Source organism: Fusarium keratoplasticum, chromosome 5, assembly GCF_025433545.1.
Source record: "Fusarium keratoplasticum isolate Fu6.1 chromosome 5, whole genome shotgun sequence".
Classification (NCBI taxonomy): Eukaryota; Fungi; Ascomycota; class Sordariomycetes; order Hypocreales; family Nectriaceae; genus Fusarium; species Fusarium keratoplasticum.
Genome location: NC_070533.1, coordinates 1,293,438 through 1,311,001, shown reverse-complemented (window position 1 = coordinate 1,311,001; position 17,564 = coordinate 1,293,438). Strand labels below are relative to the sequence as shown.

At 53.7% G+C, this 17,564-nt stretch overlaps 6 protein-coding genes across 6 annotated transcripts; 3 read left to right on the top strand and 3 right to left on the bottom strand.

The window, feature by feature from the left end:
- Positions 1–78: 78 nt before the first annotated feature.
- Positions 79–1,010, top strand: NCS57_00706800 (uncharacterized protein; the record flags this gene model as incomplete). The annotated part of the gene is made up of 2 exons (XM_053056932.1): positions 79–278; positions 326–1,010. Exons 1-2 carry the CDS (start codon positions 214–216, stop codon positions 1,008–1,010), a joined length of 750 nt encoding a protein of 249 aa, XP_052913127.1. The 5' UTR covers positions 79–213.
- A 108-nt stretch (positions 1,011–1,118) lies between these two features.
- On the bottom strand, positions 1,119–1,781 carry NCS57_00706700 (DSBA domain-containing protein; the record flags this gene model as incomplete). Its single annotated transcript, XM_053056931.1, has 1 exon — positions 1,119–1,781. One exon carries the CDS (start codon positions 1,779–1,781, stop codon positions 1,119–1,121), a length of 663 nt encoding a protein of 220 aa, XP_052913126.1.
- Positions 1,782–2,160: 379 nt separating this feature from the next.
- On the bottom strand, positions 2,161–3,240 carry NCS57_00706600 (RING-type domain-containing protein; the record flags this gene model as incomplete). Its single annotated transcript, XM_053056930.1, has 1 exon — positions 2,161–3,240. One exon carries the CDS (start codon positions 3,238–3,240, stop codon positions 2,161–2,163), a length of 1,080 nt encoding a protein of 359 aa, XP_052913125.1.
- Positions 3,241–3,809: 569 nt separating this feature from the next.
- NCS57_00706500 (DNA replication regulator SLD2) lies at positions 3,810–5,253 on the top strand (the record flags this gene model as incomplete). Its single annotated transcript, XM_053056929.1, has 2 exons — positions 3,810–3,969; positions 4,019–5,253. Exons 1-2 carry the CDS (start codon positions 3,828–3,830, stop codon positions 5,251–5,253), a joined length of 1,377 nt encoding a protein of 458 aa, XP_052913124.1. The 5' UTR covers positions 3,810–3,827.
- An 873-nt stretch (positions 5,254–6,126) lies between these two features.
- NCS57_00706400 (BAH domain-containing protein) lies at positions 6,127–10,226 on the top strand (the record flags this gene model as incomplete). The annotated part of the gene is made up of 2 exons (XM_053056928.1): positions 6,127–6,132; positions 6,183–10,226. The coding sequence occupies 2 exons, from the start codon at positions 6,127–6,129 to the stop codon at positions 10,224–10,226; spliced, it is 4,050 nt and encodes a 1,349-aa protein (XP_052913123.1).
- Positions 10,227–10,639: 413 nt separating this feature from the next.
- On the bottom strand, positions 10,640–13,917 carry NCS57_00706300 (uncharacterized protein; the record flags this gene model as incomplete). The annotated part of the gene is made up of 3 exons (XM_053056927.1): positions 10,640–12,895; positions 12,946–13,396; positions 13,454–13,917. The coding sequence occupies 3 exons, from the start codon at positions 13,915–13,917 to the stop codon at positions 10,640–10,642; spliced, it is 3,171 nt and encodes a 1,056-aa protein (XP_052913122.1).
- Positions 13,918–17,564: the final 3,647 nt, after the last annotated feature.

Genomic DNA, 17,564 nt, shown 5'->3' with positions numbered 1-17,564 from the left:
GTGCTTATCGATAAGCAAGCTGCCCGCCTTCATTGTTTTGAAACTCCACCATAGATCAACACGACCATCTCCAACCATCACAACTTCTCTCAAGGATCCATTCCACCACTTAAACGCACTCTGTCCTCTCGAGTCTCGACTTCAAAGCCAAGTTTCATAGAGCTACACCCGAGAAACCGAACGGCCTGTCACCGAATCCGACAACCAGCCACCATGTCCCTCATTTCTGCCCATCTGGAGCAGATTGGCTACTCGTGCCAGGGCATCGACTCCCTCCCGTAAGTCCTCGATACTCTCAGTGCGAACCATTGCTAATCATGTACAGCTTCCCTCGACCCAAAATCTTCACCAACGCCCTTCTCTCCAACCACGACATCACCTCCCTCATCCGCGACACCGAAGCCCACGAGCGCGCCCTCTTCTCCGTGCCCCCGCCTCCCCCGCCCTCGACAGCCCTCAAGCCCACAGAGCCTGAAAAGACAAAGTCGACAGGGAGGCGACAGACCGTTTTCAACGTGGCCTCGGGAGAAGTGACTACGGGTCCTCCTCAGCGAGCCGGCGCAGGTCATCCTCGACGTCAGACAGCTGTGGCGGCCGTGCTGGGTGGGCAGATGCATGAGGAGTTGCGTCGCGGGGAGATGGATCGCAAGGGAGATGTAGATGTCAATGTTCTTCTTCGAGGTGCAGAGAAGCTCTGCGGCGTGTACGAGCTACCAGGCGCAAGGGAACGCATCGCCGCGTTGAGGAGCAAACACGCCCACGGCAAGAACACGATGGCGTACTACGAGGCGCGAGTAGCCGAACAAGCCGAGAAACTGGCGACGCTGGATCACAGGGACTGGCTCGGCGATGTGGATGAGGAAGAGGAGGAGGAGGAGGGTGAGGTGTGGACGGAGGAGGATCTGAGGAGGGAGGAGGAGGAGGCGAGGCAGATGGAAGTTAAGAAGAGGGAGCTGCAGGTGAGGTTGAGACAGATGGAGAAGGATCTGGGTGGGTTGATGAGGATGTGAGATGTGAGCGATGAGATGAGATGAGATGATACCCTTATGAGATATGAAGTTGCTGATACAGACGCCGCCTATTCCCCGTCTAACAGATACATATACATGATGCAGAGTCTACTGACTCTCCTTGAGAGCCTCTTCCCTCGCCAAAACCATCTGCTCCAAAAACACTCCCACATCCTCAGCTCCATCAACCGTAAACTTGTCATTGATGATGTAGCGTGGCACGCCCTTGACACCCAGCTTCTGCATCTCAAGCACTTCGGCATCAACCTCTTCCCCTCCATTGTCACTCTCCAACCACGCCCTCGCTTCACTCTCATCAATGCCAACTCTCCCAGCAGCCTTCACTAGATCGTCTATGCTAGTAATATTGCCTCCCTCTTCAAAATACATCTTCATCACCTCCAAAGCAACCCTAGTCTCCAAATCCTCCTCATCCTTGATCTTTGCCAACTTCTCCAACCGATGCGCATCCCTAGTATTCCCAATCGTACCCCCAAAGTCAAAGCTTAACCCCTCGCGCTTTGCAATGTCTCCCAGCCGTGCCTTGAACTCGGGCACCTTTTCCTCGCCGACTTTAGCCGCCATCTTTTCGAGCATCGGCTGCGCCTTGGTGTGAGGGTCGAGCTGGTACGCGTGCCAGGACGTGGTGACAACGTCGCTGGAGGAGACGGTCTTGCGGTAGAGGGATATAGCGCGGGAGAGACGGAGAGCGCCAATGTAGCACCAGGGGCAGACGGGGTCTGAGATGGCGGTTATGGAGATGGTGGGCATTGTGAATGTTTGATGTTGGTGTGTGAGTTGTGGTGTAAGTGGAAGCGTGACGTGACGTCGCTGTGGCTAAGGGTATAATTGAGAGTAGAGATGATTGAAATGATTAGTGATGAAATGACCAGAGATGAAAACATGACCTATTTAAATATACTGCTGTCGCAGCCTGTCTCCGGCAAGTCCGTCGCGGAATGTGTATAGCCTCACTAAATGGGCGGAGTTCCGCCCATTGAGGAATACGCGTCTGAGGCGAAAAGGGGCGGCAACGAGTTCAGCAACTAGGCTGCCATTTAACTAGAATATATAGTGAGATTCGTGTTGTTACTCATGCAAGTGGGGATTGCTCCCTGGGTATCATATCTATCTTTCATCCAAACTCCAGTCATGCCCTCCGCTCAACTCCGCTCCTTCGTCTATCATAAGGTTCATGTCTATATGAAGATGATCTTTGTGAACGTCCTCCACGAGGTCTATAAAAATCGCCATGTCGTCTAGTAGCACCCGAATTCTTATCGTGTTCAGCATTGGCCTGACGATGCCTTTGCCTAACTGCTTCTCCATCCGGCTCTGGTCTACTTCCACGGCTACTCATCGCGGAAACCTCGTCGTACTGAACAGCTCGATCCCAATCTGCAAGTTTTGTAAAGGGACTCCGTAACCAAGCTCTCAACTCATGCAAAAATAACCGTGTGCTGTCTCGCCCCAGGAACTCCGAAATCATGTTCTCGGCTTGACCAGCACTTCCCATAATGTCGACTGACTTCAAGACGGCAATGATGTACTCGAGGAGAAACTCGGCATTGTTCGCCCTCCGTCTATCCACAGCAGTTCTAGCATTGCCATCTCCAGGCTGAGGCTCTTCGTTATCAGGGGCAAGAAACGAAAAGACCTGTAGCTCTCTTCGAATCCACATTCGTGCGCGCGACACCAGCTCGGCATCTGCACAGAACACCGCCGGTGTCAACTCTCTGTAGCGAGAAAGGCGGTTCGAGCCAACATGCTTTGAGTAGCGATTGTAGCGGTAAACGTCCCGGCGCCTTGCAATTTCGTCCGAGGGGTTTGGGGGTGTCTCGTAGCGGCTTCGTGAGTAACGACGTCGCCGTGGCAAATTCCTGCGGACAGAGTATAACGAATATGGCCTCGCATCGGATCGCTGATTCTGCGGCTTCGGAGAAGATTTTGGGACGACATAGGTTTTAGGCACGGGCTCATCGAGGGCGTGGCGAACTTGCGAGATGGTTGCCTTGCAGAGAGGGCATTTCGGCGTCTGCTCGAGCCAGCTGAGGAGGCACAGGTAGTCAAAGTTTCGGTGCTGGCAAGGGACTACCTCGCAGGCCTCGGTGATGCCCTCGAGGCAGATGACGCAGCATTCGACGGCATCTTCTTGAGTGGTCGCTATCTCTGCGAGCGTGCTCTGGAGGACTTGGCGTTCGAGGTCGTCGCTTGACTGGTCTGCCTCCATGACGAGGGCAGAGAGATGTGGAAGAGTTGCGATAACTCGTGCGATGCGCTGAAACGACCCAAAGACTCTGGGGTTAAAGGCAAGAGGTTGAAGTTGTGAAGATCCATGTCGTGGATGGGTGAATTAGAAATACGTACCCGGACGTGGGGAAAGAAACGTCCGAGAGTGCAGTACGTACCCACTGGGCTGGCGCGCGGTTATAGAAAAGCATGGGAGTCGCCTTCCCTAAAGAGCATAGAAAAAGCAGTCAAAAACTACTCAAAGTATATTTAAATATATTGTGATTTTTTTCTAAAATTTATACAATTTTTTTAAGAGTTCCTATGTATACTTCCCTAATATCTTCATGAGTTGAAGACAACCCTTGTCAGAACTTCTCGGGTGGGCCCGAGGGTCCCGCGTCTTCCCTGCACCTGCCATGACGTTAAACCCGCCCACCCCTGTCAGTTTCGCGTTGAGTGGTTCGCGTCACACGCGTTTACGCCAAACCGCGACAATCCACCATAACTACCCACATACCTCTCCCCTCTCCCTCTTCACACTTCCACCTTTTCTTCCACACATGCACACACCACAATCGAATCGCGATGGATGAACAAACAAAAACCGAATACGAAGCCCAATCGCAGCAGCTACGCGTCGACCTCAAGACATGGGAGACTAGCTGGGCAAAAGCGCACAAGGGCAAGAAGCCAGGAAGGGGCGACATCAAAGCGAACCAGGAAATCGGTACGAAGCATGAACGGGAAGTCAGAGCATTGCACTGATGATTCAACAGCCTTGAAATACAAGCAATACAACAAGCTCCGCGACATCCTCTCAGGCAAGCTGCCGCCATCCGCCAAGGACGCTTCGCAGCCCAGGAAGCGCAAGCCCGATACACTTCCTGCAGAGACACCGACCAAGCGCACCAAGCACATCGAGACTCCGGCGAAGAACAGGATCCAGGACCACGATGAAGAGCTCATGAACACACCTGCCATTTCACGGAAACTGTTCAGTCCAGCGTCGGTTACCTCGGTTGGCCCAACACCTCAGCGAGATGGGCGTGTTCTCGGACTATTTGATCTGCTGGTGGAGAAAGAGCTAGGAACACCAACAAAATCAGGTTCCGCAACCAAGACAGGAACCGGAAACAGGGTCGATGCGACCCCGACTAAGCGATCCACCCCAATGGACGAAGAGGCCAGTGACAAGCTTGGTCGGACACCTATGTCGTCTAGCAAGCGGCAAAGGTTGAACCACTTCATGACGCCGCTGAAGAACCGTGATGGAAACGTGGACGCTGTCACACCCTCATCAGTCTCGAAGCTTCAGTTCGATACACCGGCTTTCCTGAAGCGCAATTCGCTTCCAGTCCTCGACGAGAATGGCGACTTTGATGCTCCGGCTCCTCTGCGGTTACCACGCAAGCCTTTCACAAGGGGGCTAAGCGAGATTGTTGCCAGCCTTCGAAAGGTGGAGGAGGAGAACTTGGATGACGATTTGGACGCATTGAGAGAGATGGAAAATGAAGAGATGGGCGAACCGAAACCGAAAACTCTGTTCCCGCCCAAGCCGAAGGATGATGTGCTGGTTGCAGACACCCAAACACGCCAACTGCCTCTTGGCGGATTTGATGATGAGGGCATGTACGACAGCCCAGTGGAGGACCAAGTTGATCGTGATGGCAATCCCATGCGAACATACAAGAAGAAGGGCCAGAAGCGGACGACTAGACTGGTCAAGATGCGCCCGACTCGAACCAAGAGACCAGCCAACCTGGGCGAGGGTCCTGGAAGTGACGTGGAGAACGATGATTTCGTTCCTGAGACGCAGGCCCCCGACGACGACGACGAATTTGATTTGGAGAAGCCCCAGAAGAAGCCTGCAGCTAAGAAGGAGGGCACGGTGAAGAAGGCTGCTCGAAAGGTCAATGAGCTGGCTCATGCAAACTTCCAGCGCCTGAAGCTACGGAATCACGGTGCCAAGGGCGGACCAGGATACAACAGCAGGTTCCGACGGCGTCGTTAGGGGGTGTAAGTCGGTGGCTTATCATGATTTGCATTGTAAGGAGTTCTGGGACATGGAAGATACCACTAGAGATAACGGTCGGTGCATGTGTTTTAATTGCATCATGAAAAGCTGTAATAGAATGGCTTTACCCTTTACAATTGGTACAACCCTGAGAAGATGTGATGCTATGTGAAATCAGGACTTCTCTCATCAAGAGGCGAGAGATGCGATGGTGGTTGTTTGCTGCCTTGAACCATGGTTGAAAACATCTAGAGGTGAATTCAGGAATGGGCTGCGCTAAACCTCTTTAGGGCCTCTACAGAACTCAATGGGCTTAGGATCCAATGTTTTTCTAGGCACGTCCCCCTGCAACCAAAATCCGCACGCCTTTTACATCTTCAGCTCGCCTCGTCTCAAAGAAACGCGACTCAAATTACGACCTCAAATTCATTTCCTTCATTCTTCAGAATCGCGGGGCATTTCATTCTTCTCAATATAGACCCTGGTTTTTTTAGTCATTGCAAGGAGAAGAGGTGTTGTTGTGGCTACTACCACGATCCATGCGCCGCCAGTGCTGAGTGCGTGTCGAGGACAAATCTTGTCGAAAACTGCTTGCTCTTGTGTGCCAATCTCGAGAGAATTGACATCTTTGTCTAGGCATCACAACTCATTTTACTGGCGTTATTGAGATCAGAGAAACTTCTGGCTGAGAGAGGACGAGCAACTGCCTCCCTCTCCTTATCGGAGCGCGTGTCGAGTTTTATATACAAGCCACTTTCAAGTTGAGCTAGATTTCCTCGTCGCTTGCAAACACCTTACTCCTACACTCATTTCATTTCAGCATCCACAGACAGCCATGTATATGCGATAGCATGAGCTTCACACTTCAATATGCCGGTGAGACCCTTTCCCCTTTACAAGACGACATGGCTCTGACGTTACATCAGCCGTTAGACCTGGGAGATGACGGGTTAGACATTCATCCAGAGGCGTTGGATAGTCACGACATTGACTGGCACTCACCTCTAGGACAAAGACACTCATTCGATCATGTCTTTGGAAACACATTTGTCCGTCAAGAGCCGTCGACTGCTCTCCCTGAAGACGCGCCTGCGGTATGGACCAAGTTTGGCGAGCTGGAACAAGAGGAGCGCATGACCCCGCTGGAGGATATCGATCTCTTGCCAGGTCCTTTACCGGAAAGTCCGCCAAACTATTGTCCAAGCCCTGAGGGTGGTCTCTTTGATGGTATCGATGATGAGCTGCTTCAGGCCGTTGAGCCAGATGTCGAGGATGAAGCCGTTGCTCCAGACGTTGATGAAAAGGAAACTCCAATCGAGGAGCTCATAGAGGTCAAGGCAGAAGACTCGGAAACGCCAGATATACAGCCGCTCAGCAAGCCGCAGCCGCTTAGCAAGACAGTGAGAGTCGAGCTTCCAGAGAGTCTGCTCCTCATACCACGGTCATGCTACGAACCATTCGAGCCTGATGTGCCGATTGTCAGAGAGCGCATAGCTTTCGGTACTCTCTTTGAGGCTGCAAAACAGGCCGGCCAGGATATCGATGACTTTGTCGAGTTTCAGCTTGACGACTTTGCCATCTACTGCGATCGTCCCAAATATCCGGAAGAGATGTGCTCTTTGCACAATCTCGACACCAAGAATGGCTTTGGCAGCTTCTTTTTTGATGGAAGACTCAGCGTTGGTGATACAGCCTTCTTCGTGCGTCGAGTACGCATTGCTGCGCTCCCGATTGACAACTACGGTACTCTGTCCAAGCACACAGTCCGCGACAAGATCTGGCTTCAGTCAACCTTCAACTCGGCACGCGAGGTCTACTACCGTTTGAACCGTCCAGCCAAGGAGTACAGGCGCTTCTTTAACCCTTTCCTGTGGGTGGCTGACCTGGCGAAGCATTTCGTCGACTATCTTAAGGTGATGGGCGAGAGTCGTCTCGACGTGACAATCTTTCACTTCCGTGCGACCTTTAGCAGTTGGCTGGCCAAGACGCACGGCAAGGCGCCCGTTTTTGTCGCGTGGAGGAAGCGGTTCCCAAGCGACGACTTTCGAACAGCTGTCGTGGCTAACTTGGGATTCCTTCATAAAGAAGCCATCGGTGTGCTGGGAGCCGGTAAGACGTACAAGCACAGTCTGTGGGCTGAGATCTGGGAGTTCAGACGGTATCAGAAGTTTCCGCCAGAGAAGAAGGATGGTCGCCGGAGGAGGAAGAGAAAGTCTCAGATTCAAGACGAGTCGCCAACTGAGAGCAGTCTTGACGGGACAGTTGAGGACCAAACGCCTGCAGACACAAAGAACAACAGTCAGAACAAAGACAGTCCGCCCACGATTGTCACGCAGTACATGTACGACTGCTTCTCTCATCTCCCCTTTGGCGACCGCCTCGAGGCCATGCCCTTGAGCGACAAGACGAAAACCATGCGCAATCAACTGATTCGGAAGCGCCATCTTGAACTCCCCGCACCTCTTCACACTACCGCCAAAGATATATCGACGGCTGAGACACAGCAGATTCGTGACATCCAGCCGGGAGACACCATTTCGACCCAGCGAGATGATGAAGAGTCGGGCACCATGTGGCGACGTGACATCTCACATGGGTTTCACGACGTTGATCGCTGGCTAGCGCTGGTTCAGCGAGTACACACAGATAAGCGTGGCCGTCGATCCTTTGATGTCATCTGGTACTACAGGCCTGTCGACACACTGTGTGGCCTAATGAAGTATCCGTGGAACAATGAGCTGTTCCTCTCAGACCACTGCTCCTGTGGCGAGACAACGAAAATCCACGAGAGCGAGGTCTTGGGTGTGCACAACGTCGAGTTCGGAGGAACATCGGCCACGACGGCCGAGTTCTTTTGTCGACAAACATATATATGCGCTGAGCGCAAGTGGATTACTCTGGAGAATGACCACCTTCATTGTTCTCACACAACAAAGGCTCCCAAGGCTCCAGAGTTTGCGCCTGGAGAGACACGGCTTGTCATCCTAGACAAGCACAGCGGTCGTTCTGAGCCATGCGAGTTTGTGACCTCTTATGAGGAGGATTACAGTGACATCTACAGGTTCCGGCGGTTGCTAAGGAGGGGGCAAGTTGATCCCAAAGCACCAAATGCTCGACCGAACGAGTTGGTGTATAGCGAGAACCTGGTCGAGGTGAAGAGGCGACGCATTCTGGAACCATGTTTCGTGCGCTTCTTCAAGGCTGGGCAAGAGATTGCTGCACCCTACGGCCGAAACGGAGTAGGAGGCTTCTTTTATATCACACACCAGGAGGTCTTCGACGAAGGCACCGGAACTCGATCATATGTTCCTCTCGAAGCGTTTCCTACTACGCTCAAACAAGGATTCGACCCATCTGAACCCATTCAACGGCTCCGGGGTCTGGATCTCTTCTGCGGCGGTGGAAACTTTGGACGCGGACTTGAAGACGGAGGTGGCATTGAGATGCGCTGGGCCAATGACTTCAATGAAAAGGCCATGCACACGTACATGGCCAATACGGCAGGTCCCGGAGCTGTTGCCCCCTTTCTCGGCTCCATCGATGACCTCCAGCGGTTAGCTATTCAAGGAGAGTTCGCCGACAATGTCCCTCTAGTCGGCGATGTCGACTTCATCTCTGGCGGCAGCCCCTGTCCCGGCTTCTCGCTCCTCACAAACGACAAGACCACGATAACCCAGCGCAAGAACCAGTCCCTCGTCGCCGCCTTTGGCTCCTTCATCGACTTGTACCGTCCGAGGTACGGTCTTCTCGAGAACGTCCCTGGCATTGTGCAACGCAAGTCGAACCGTGACCAGGACGTCTTTAGCCAGCTGATCTGCGCCATAGTAGGTCTCGGATATCAGACTCACTTCTTCTTTCTTGACGCCTCGGCTTGCGGTTCTCCTCAGCGGCGTGCCAGAGTCTTTCTCGCCTTTGCTGCCCCGGGTCATCGTCTCCCTCGTCGACCTAACCCGACGCATGCCCATCCTCCTCACACCAACTCCTTTAGCCTGGGTAACCTCCCCACTGGTGAACCCATGGCTGAACGTATAATACCCTCAGCCACGCCTTTTGACTTTGTCTCTGCCCAGGCAGCAACCGCCGACCTTCCCCCCGTTTACGACTCCAAACCCGACATATGCATCCCCTTCCCAGATCACCGCATCTCCCTCGGTGCAACACGACAGCTGCGCAACAAGATTAACCTAATCCCCACGCGCCCCTATGGCATGAACTTTGCCCAGGCCTGGTACGGCCCGGACCGCAAGAAGGCCGGCACTGGCGTCCTCACCCCGGCCGAGCGCCTCGTCTTCCCTGCCGACTCGGCCAGCTCTCTGAGTCGCTCCAACCCCTGGTCCAACGCCTACGGCCGCCAGCGTCCCGACCGCCTCATCGAGACCGTTGTGACCGGCCAGAGTCCTAGCGATGCCAAGAACGGCCGTACATTGCACTGGCAAGAGGACCGTGTGCTCACCATCATGGAGGCCCGGCGCGCTCAGGGCTTCCGCGATCACGAGGTCATACTCGGCTCTCCGCCTGATCAGTATCGTGTCGTGGGCAACAGCGTTGCTCGGGAAGTTGCCGTCAGTCTAGGCGCCGTCTTCCGCGAGGCATGGGCGCAGAGTCTTGTGGATGAGGGCCGTGGCACCGCTGCTCCTACTCGGCCAGGCGTAGACGTATCTCCAGCTGTCAAAATCGAAGAGATTGCCCCTGGCCCAGTAGCTTCAATCAACGTCGAGGAACCTCCTCGCTCACGAGCTTCTCGGAGTCAAAGCAGGTCGAGCCAGACTATATCTACACCCACCACGACCCCTCCTCCTCCAAGCAGTGGCTCAAAACGGCAGAGGAGGACATCTATCGCTATTGAGATCAGAGCATCCAAGACGTCCAAAACGGCCAAGGACGATAGCCCTGGAAGGGGCACACCCAGTAGTACTCAGGGTCACCGGCCGAGTCGCTTGAGAGAGAGCATTATGCTTGACCATGAATAAGTCATCAGCATCACTTTGGTCGGAGCCAAACATGTCTATCCCTCCAACTATACATTCCCCAACATGTTATTACTATACCCCAGCCAGGCTCTATGATAGATATGAGCTTCGTCAACTCAAGACTGTACTGTAGAGATGAGACAGTCACACATCACAAACCACATTCATCAATCCAAATATAAAAAGTCATTGATATCATAAAAGTCTCGCTACCGCTGAAATTATTCAAATTATCGAGAGGAGTGCGGACGAAACTCCAAAACTCCGCCCAACTCATGCTCATCCATCCATCCATCATAACTCTCAGCTCTTGATGCATGCTCCTAGATCGTAATAAACCGTCGTATGCGTATCTCTTGCGAAAAAAAGAAACCCAATCTCGCTCCCTAAATCGCTCTTTTCATAAAACGCCCTTAATCAGATTTCTCTAGGTCTTTCAGCGTCATCACCTTGGCTCCCATCGGGATCTGCCCGCCTCTCATCTTGACGCCCGCGTACGGTACGCCTGATGTCTGTCCCAGGATTGTCACCAGCTCCCGTCCAGAGACGCTCAGGTCCTTGCCAGTGTAACCCTTGATTGCGCATTCCTTGAAGATGTGCCCAATCAACCGCTCTCCCAGAGTCTCGACGCTGCGGCCGCTAGCCCAGCCCTTGTCGTTGCTGAGACGCTGCAGGAGAGAGAACAGAGATGTCCGTGTGATGGTGTCCATCTCTGGTGTCTGCTGGATCGTGATGCCAACCTTTCCAACAACCTGGCGGAGCTGCTCAATGCACTGCTCAGCTCGGAGAGGTCGGAAGGTGAGCTCAGTCGCGAATCGACTCTTGATGCCCTGGTTGCTGCGCAAGAGGCGATCCATGTCCTCCTCGTATCCGGCCAGGACGATGATCAGCTTGCGGGCAAACTGCGGCTTCGTCACAGCGTCCACCAGCTCGCTCACGGCCTCCTCGGCGAAGGATCCACGGCTACCTGCCAGTCGGTACGCCTCGTCAATGAAGAGCACCTTGCCCAGAGCCGACTCGAGCAAACGGCGGGTCTTGGGGCCTGTCTGTCCGCAGTACTCGCCGATGAGTTGTGAAGCCGAGACATCCACGACGTCGGGGGCTGAAAGTAGGCCCATATCATAGAAGATTTGACCCAGCTTTCGTGCCGTCGTTGTCTTACCAGTACCTGGTGGTCCCTTGAAGACGTACGTAAAGGGTACGTAGGGTCGTGGGTCGACTTTGCGCAGTCGCATGCCCTGAACCATGTACTGGTATGACTCAAACTTGGAGATGATCTCCTCGAAACCGACAAAGCCGTCAAAGAGAGCCCTGGTATTAGACACTGCTTGTGACAGACGGTCATAGTCGGCATCGAAATCCTGAGGCTCGAGGGGGAGGGCGTCCAGGTCGTCATCTTCCGGCTTCTCCTTGGCTACGCGGCGTAGACGAGCCAAGATGGCCTTGGAGAGGAGGTTATCCACCTCACCTCCGTTACCAAAGTTGGGTCGCACAGAGGCCCGTTTCAGAACCTCCATAGCAACCTCGCGAGCCTTGTCTGTGGCCACAAGCTTTTCCTTGGTCATCTTCAGATCCAAGATCTTGCCAAGGGTCTCCTCGCTAAAGTTCTCAAACTCAAATGCTGTGTCCAGAGGGAATCTTCGTGCCAGGCCGGGGTTCGCGTTGGCGTACATCTCCTTCATCTGCTCCGGATATCCACAGAGAATAACGCATCGATCCTCTCCAGGAGCTCCCGTCACCTCGGCGACGATGGTGTCGATGATGGCACCCCGGAAGTCGCCGTTCTTGGTTGTGCCGCTACTGCTCGTACCGGGGTCGAGCATATGGGCATCATCAATGATCAAAACATTGCCCTTGGCCTCGCGCAATGCCTCTTTGGTGTTGTTTTCGGATCCTCCGATATAGCGATCCAGAAGGTCAGTTGGACTCTTGACAATGACATCTCCCTTCGAGAGGAGACCGAAATCTGCCAAGAGCCTACCATAGAGCTTTGCGACTGTTGTCTTTCCGGTACCAGGAGCACCCAGGAACACTCGATTCGGTGAGACAAACAAGGGATCATCACCTCGCATCTCCCGAATGTAGTTCTGGTTGACCTGGCTCACCACCGAAAGGATGGCTTCCTTGACGGTATCCAGTCCCACAAGCGCCTGCAGCTCCTTCCAGGCAGGACTCTTGTCAGGGCCAAGTGAAGGCTTGTTACCGAGAAGGTCTTCTTTGGTCATCTTGAAGTCTTCCAGGTAGTTTCCGTCCCTCCTAGCTTGGCGGAAGCGTTCAACCTGCCGTCTGCAAGCTTCGAGGAATGCCTTCCTGACAGGCCAAATGTTGCCAAACGTCTTCTCATTCATGCCTTGGGTGATTCTGCGGATCAGAATCTTGACAAAGAGGCCGTCGTACCCTCCTTCGACTTCCATCTTGTTCTTGAACCACTTGCGCATCATTCCGTGGAAGACCACCTGGAGCTCTTCCTGGGTGTAGTTTGGCAGCTTCAGCACAGGGAAGTGATTTGAGACCTCGGCACTGTAGCCCAGCTGATCCGACAGTCCCCATTGTCCGTTGCCAGCAAGGATAATGACCACCTTTCCAGGGAGATCTTGTGACCTAACGTAGAAGTTCCACAGGTTGCAATCATCATTATCCATGAGATGAGCGTGGTCAATGATGGCAATCTAACTGAGTCAGCATTTCATAGCTTAGGTAGGGAGGGCAATTGGCTTACACAGCCGCCGCACGCATTGCATGTGCTGTGAATGGTGCTGAGAGTTGACGTCTTGGACATGCTGTAGGCTGAGAATCTGTTGATGCCAGTGATTGATCCTGCCTTCTTGACAACACCAAGAGAAGCAAGGAACTTGGCATAGAGGCGGGCGAGCATCGTTTTGCCGGTTCCCTCGTTGCCCATGAAGACTGCATCAAAGTTCTCCTTCTTGAAGTCGGTTTCGCGCCTCTGCGAGGCCTGGACTTTGGCCTTTGCGTGCAGGAAGAAGGCCTTGGTCTCTTCGAGGCCGGGCAGGGACATGAGCCGGTCGAGATACTTATTTTCGGCCTTTTCCACCTCCTTCTGCCGCAACCATTCAAGTCGTGAAGGCGACTCATCTTCGCACTGCTCGGGGTCGAGGCCGTCTATGGATTCGTTGTCGGCGTCGTCTAGGTCTTGTTGCTGTGATTTCCTTGGTAACAGTCAGTTACAGATTCTCGAAGCAATTGCTGTTTCGCCGTCGGCTTACTCGATCTCTTCGAGGAGCTCCTCCATCTGTCTGCAGAGGTCCAGGAAACCTGGTTCTGCCAAGATAGGAGGTTCTGTCTCTTCCTCTGCGGGCTTGTCCTCCGATTCGGACTCGCTTTCATCGGCAGTATCGTATGGGACATCGCCAAACAATTTTCCAATGCCAAAGGCGTCCACATCTTCATCCTCACTGTCCTCACTTTCCTCTGGAGTGGGCTCCGCGGATTGATTTACAGTCTTGGCGCGATTGCGCCGCTTCCTGGATCGGCAGGGTTTGCGACTGGGGATGAGGCCAAGAAGACGGCTCACGAGAAAATGGGGGTCATCTGTTTGGTACTGCTTCGCCCAGGACGGGCTTGTGGATTTATGCTGATAAGGCTGTAGGCCGAGCAGCCAACTGACGGAGAAGCTTGGGTCTGCAGATTCAAACTCCATCATTGCATTGGGGTTGGCTTGCTCTGACATAAAGCTACAATGTGCAAGTTTCGAGCTCGAAAGAGCTGGCTAACTAGCAGAACGAAGCACGCAAGCAGCAGAAGCCGGGAAATCAAGGGAGCACGAAAGATTGTTGAGGCGACGATACGGGGCGGTTGCGGCGGGTGCGGAAGCCGGAGCGGGGGTGGGGAGAAGGCAGAGGTGGAGGTTGGAGGATGGAATGGCGGATAAGACAGACAACGGAACGTAAATGGTAGCGAGGAGAGCCGAGATCGCGTGCGACAAGGACGAGGGTGAGGCGACGGAGGTACAAGAGACACCGAGAGAGCCGGATTGGGACAAGAACGGCGGGAGAGGGCTTGTTGGGGCGACGATAGGCAGGCAATCGATACAACGGCCGGAGTCGCAAAGGTGAAGCTTGCTGGATGGAAGTGCAAGGTAAGTAAGAAGAGGGAAAGGAGAGAAGAAGTGCGGGACGCCCTGAGGCAACAGGGAGACGGTCTTTTTGAAGGGACCTCCAAGGTTGTTTGAAGTTCACTTTCCAGGCAGCCAATGGCTCCGTGTGCTCTCCGACGCCGCATGCACCTGCCTGCCTGCCTTACCTGCGACCTGCGACCTGCTACTTCTCCATGGCGCACACAGGTGGATGTACAGGAAGGTAAGACGGGGTCTGACGGCTTCACAAGGGTAGGTACTTGGAGCTTGGTTCGAGATACCTGAAACGCCCTGCTAAGAGATAGCCTCAATGTGGTACACCTGCAGCCGCATTTGTACCTCGACCCTGGATCGGCCTTCAACCTAGCAAGTGCTAATAAAGCTGGGAGTCATTCGGACAGCCTGGTTGTTCAACAACAGCAACAAAGTGACTGCCAGCCTCTCCACATCCACATCGTGCCTGTTGGTACTGTACATATCCCCTTGTCCTCTTCCTTGTCTCCCGTCAGTTTCCCCTCCAAGGGCGGTTGCCTCATGCACTGCCACGGGACAATGGCGCATTGGGTGAGTTGGGGCGCCTCTGAGGTGAATCGGAGACTTCTATTGGCTGCTGCCTGGCTGGCCGCGTGAGATTCAAAGAGACGGGCTCACCATTCATGCGCAACGCTCCGCTGGGACGGTTTCGACCTTTAACGACGAGACGTTGCGTGGCTACTTGCTTTTCGCTCTACTTATTTGTTGATACCTCTCGCGTTTCTTGTCGACTTGGAATTTTTGTCTCGGGCAGACCATCAAACAGCCCAGCCTTCTCAATCACCTCCAACACTGACATGTCGTCTAGACTCCAGCCATCCCCCAAGGCTCCCTTCTCGTATCGACTATCGTCTTGTCTATCTGACAAGGCTGAACCGGTACCATGACTCCGCCTCCAATCGATTCGGTGAGCACAGGCCAGTCGCCGCCGAGCTGCATCCCGCGGGGCTGCCTGGGGTGATAGAGTCCGCTGGGGGCCAGAAACCAGCCACTGAGAGCAGCCGTGAGCCGCTAAGAAGCCCACTGAGTCCGCCATCTGGGGCTGGGAATCAGCGATGTGGTGGAGAGTTGGTTCGCCCTGCGATTCCCACGGTGGGGCCTCAAACGGATGAGCACACATGTCCGTGACGACACCTGTTGTGTAGGGCATAGATGATCTCGGAGAGGACAAAGATGGTGAGGTGCTACAGGACGGAAACTTGAGCCTTTCTTGACAAACACATCGCCTTTCGGGAGTGGTTCGAGGCCGGATATCTCAGGCCTCAAGGGGGTCCAAGTCCGGACTCGACCTCTCTGTTGAGGAGCCTGGCCAAAGGCATGAACCAGGGTCCCCAGGCCCACAGAGGCCTCAGCTTGAAGTTGACCTGTAAGAAACAGCCTGACGAGAGTGAGGCGGCGGCTTGCGACATGAGCCTGGCTGGATGGTGCTTTGCCACGGACAAGCCTGCAACTTGAGCGTGTCAACAACTGAGTCGGCGGTTCGCACATTGCTCATCATTTTTCCAGATTTTTGTGTCCACATTCAACTACGAAGTAGTTACAGGTGCAGTATCAACAAACATCAGGTTCTTCCTTGGGAGACTCTTCTCTAGCGGGCGGCCTCAAGGTCAAATCGTACGGTGTTGCACTCTACCCGGGCGAGCCAGCCCACCCACACATCGGCGACCGGCATTAATGGAAACCATCCAACTGCCGGGACCCGACACACGGATCAACAAGACTTTCCGGGGAGGTGGCCAATCTGAGGCTCGGCGTGTTATCGGGACACGGACAGGTGCTTTCGTTTGCACCTTTGTTATCTTTACACGGACATTTCCAGATTCGATCCAGAGACACTTTGCAACATTCGACCATACTGTATTGACCTACAGTATCCGTCATGTTTGCAATCACCACCCACTCTTTGACAGTCAGAGCTGACCATGTGGATGGATCCCTCTGGAATGGCTCGAGTCAAAGGCAGCAGTCTGACTGGCAGCAGGAACGGGCATAGACCAAACGACGGGTAAATGCCAAACACCTCAAATCAAGGCCATCAGCAGTTTGAACAAGAATTCGAGCTAACATTGCCATAGTTTAGGCAGTTTGGCGCCGTCTTTACCTTAATCGACAACCAACGTTACATCCGACAAATGCCGCTGGCGACGGTGCCTGGTAGGGCTGATGATGATGACCTCCGAGTTGCATGTTCTGCCTGCCACGATATATGGATCTTTGCAGGCACCAAGCTGTGCAGGCAGAAGTTGTGTCCACAATGGAGTTCTCTTGATTGCGCAATCTCACAAAGTTGTCGAGACTGGATTATTGTCGCCTCCACCAAACCGTCAATGGGCTTTTCTCCCTACTTTATGGCACCACAGTGCGGCCTGGGTCAAGTTTACCCTGTCGGTTCCGCTGGGTTCGGGATCTGAGACCATGTCCAGATCAATGGTGAACCATCGGTCTACCCTCGGCTTGTTGTTTGAGGCCCGCCGTTGCTCCTTGAGAGTTCAAGGTCTAGTGACTCTGTGTAACCGGTCGGGTTGCAATTTTCGCAACAGCAATTATTGCCCTGCGCACAATATCCAGGCAGCCCAGAGGAACCATTTTACCCGAGAGCAGACTTCAGCTGCCCCCTGCAGCATGAAGTATGGAGAGGGATAGAAGGAATGGGAGATGGCGGAGAACGTCCCACATGGACAAGTCCACCACAAAGTCCAGCCGGCACAAGGAAACGGTCAGAAGGTATCCAAGTTAACAAGTCACACGACGAGCTCAGCTACGATGTCAAGGAAGCGAGCAGTTGACAAAGCGCACGGATGCTTTCCCAAGACATTACCCGCATCACTGTGCCAACATGTAAGACCTGTTCGCTCTGGAATCGCGCCCATCGACCCCTTGATGTGATGTATAGCAAAGTGAGGAACTGCCCAGCCTCGTATACGAGAGCTTTCGATTGTTTTCTTTTGCGGATTCCCTTGTGAGGCCAAGGCAGAACCTCGAAGGGGAAGCTGATATGGGCCTGTAGTGGGATGAGGCTTGAGAGAACAAAGCCATGACATTGCGATATTCGGCACCTGCATCACACTTTACGTAGTTTGATGAGACGCATGTCACTGGCGTCCTCAGCTTGCAGCTGCATCGTCGATGATCTGGAACTATCCGGCTCTTCAAGACTGCTGAACGACATGTCATAAGTTGTCGACAAGGGTGGCATACCAAGTTCCTCT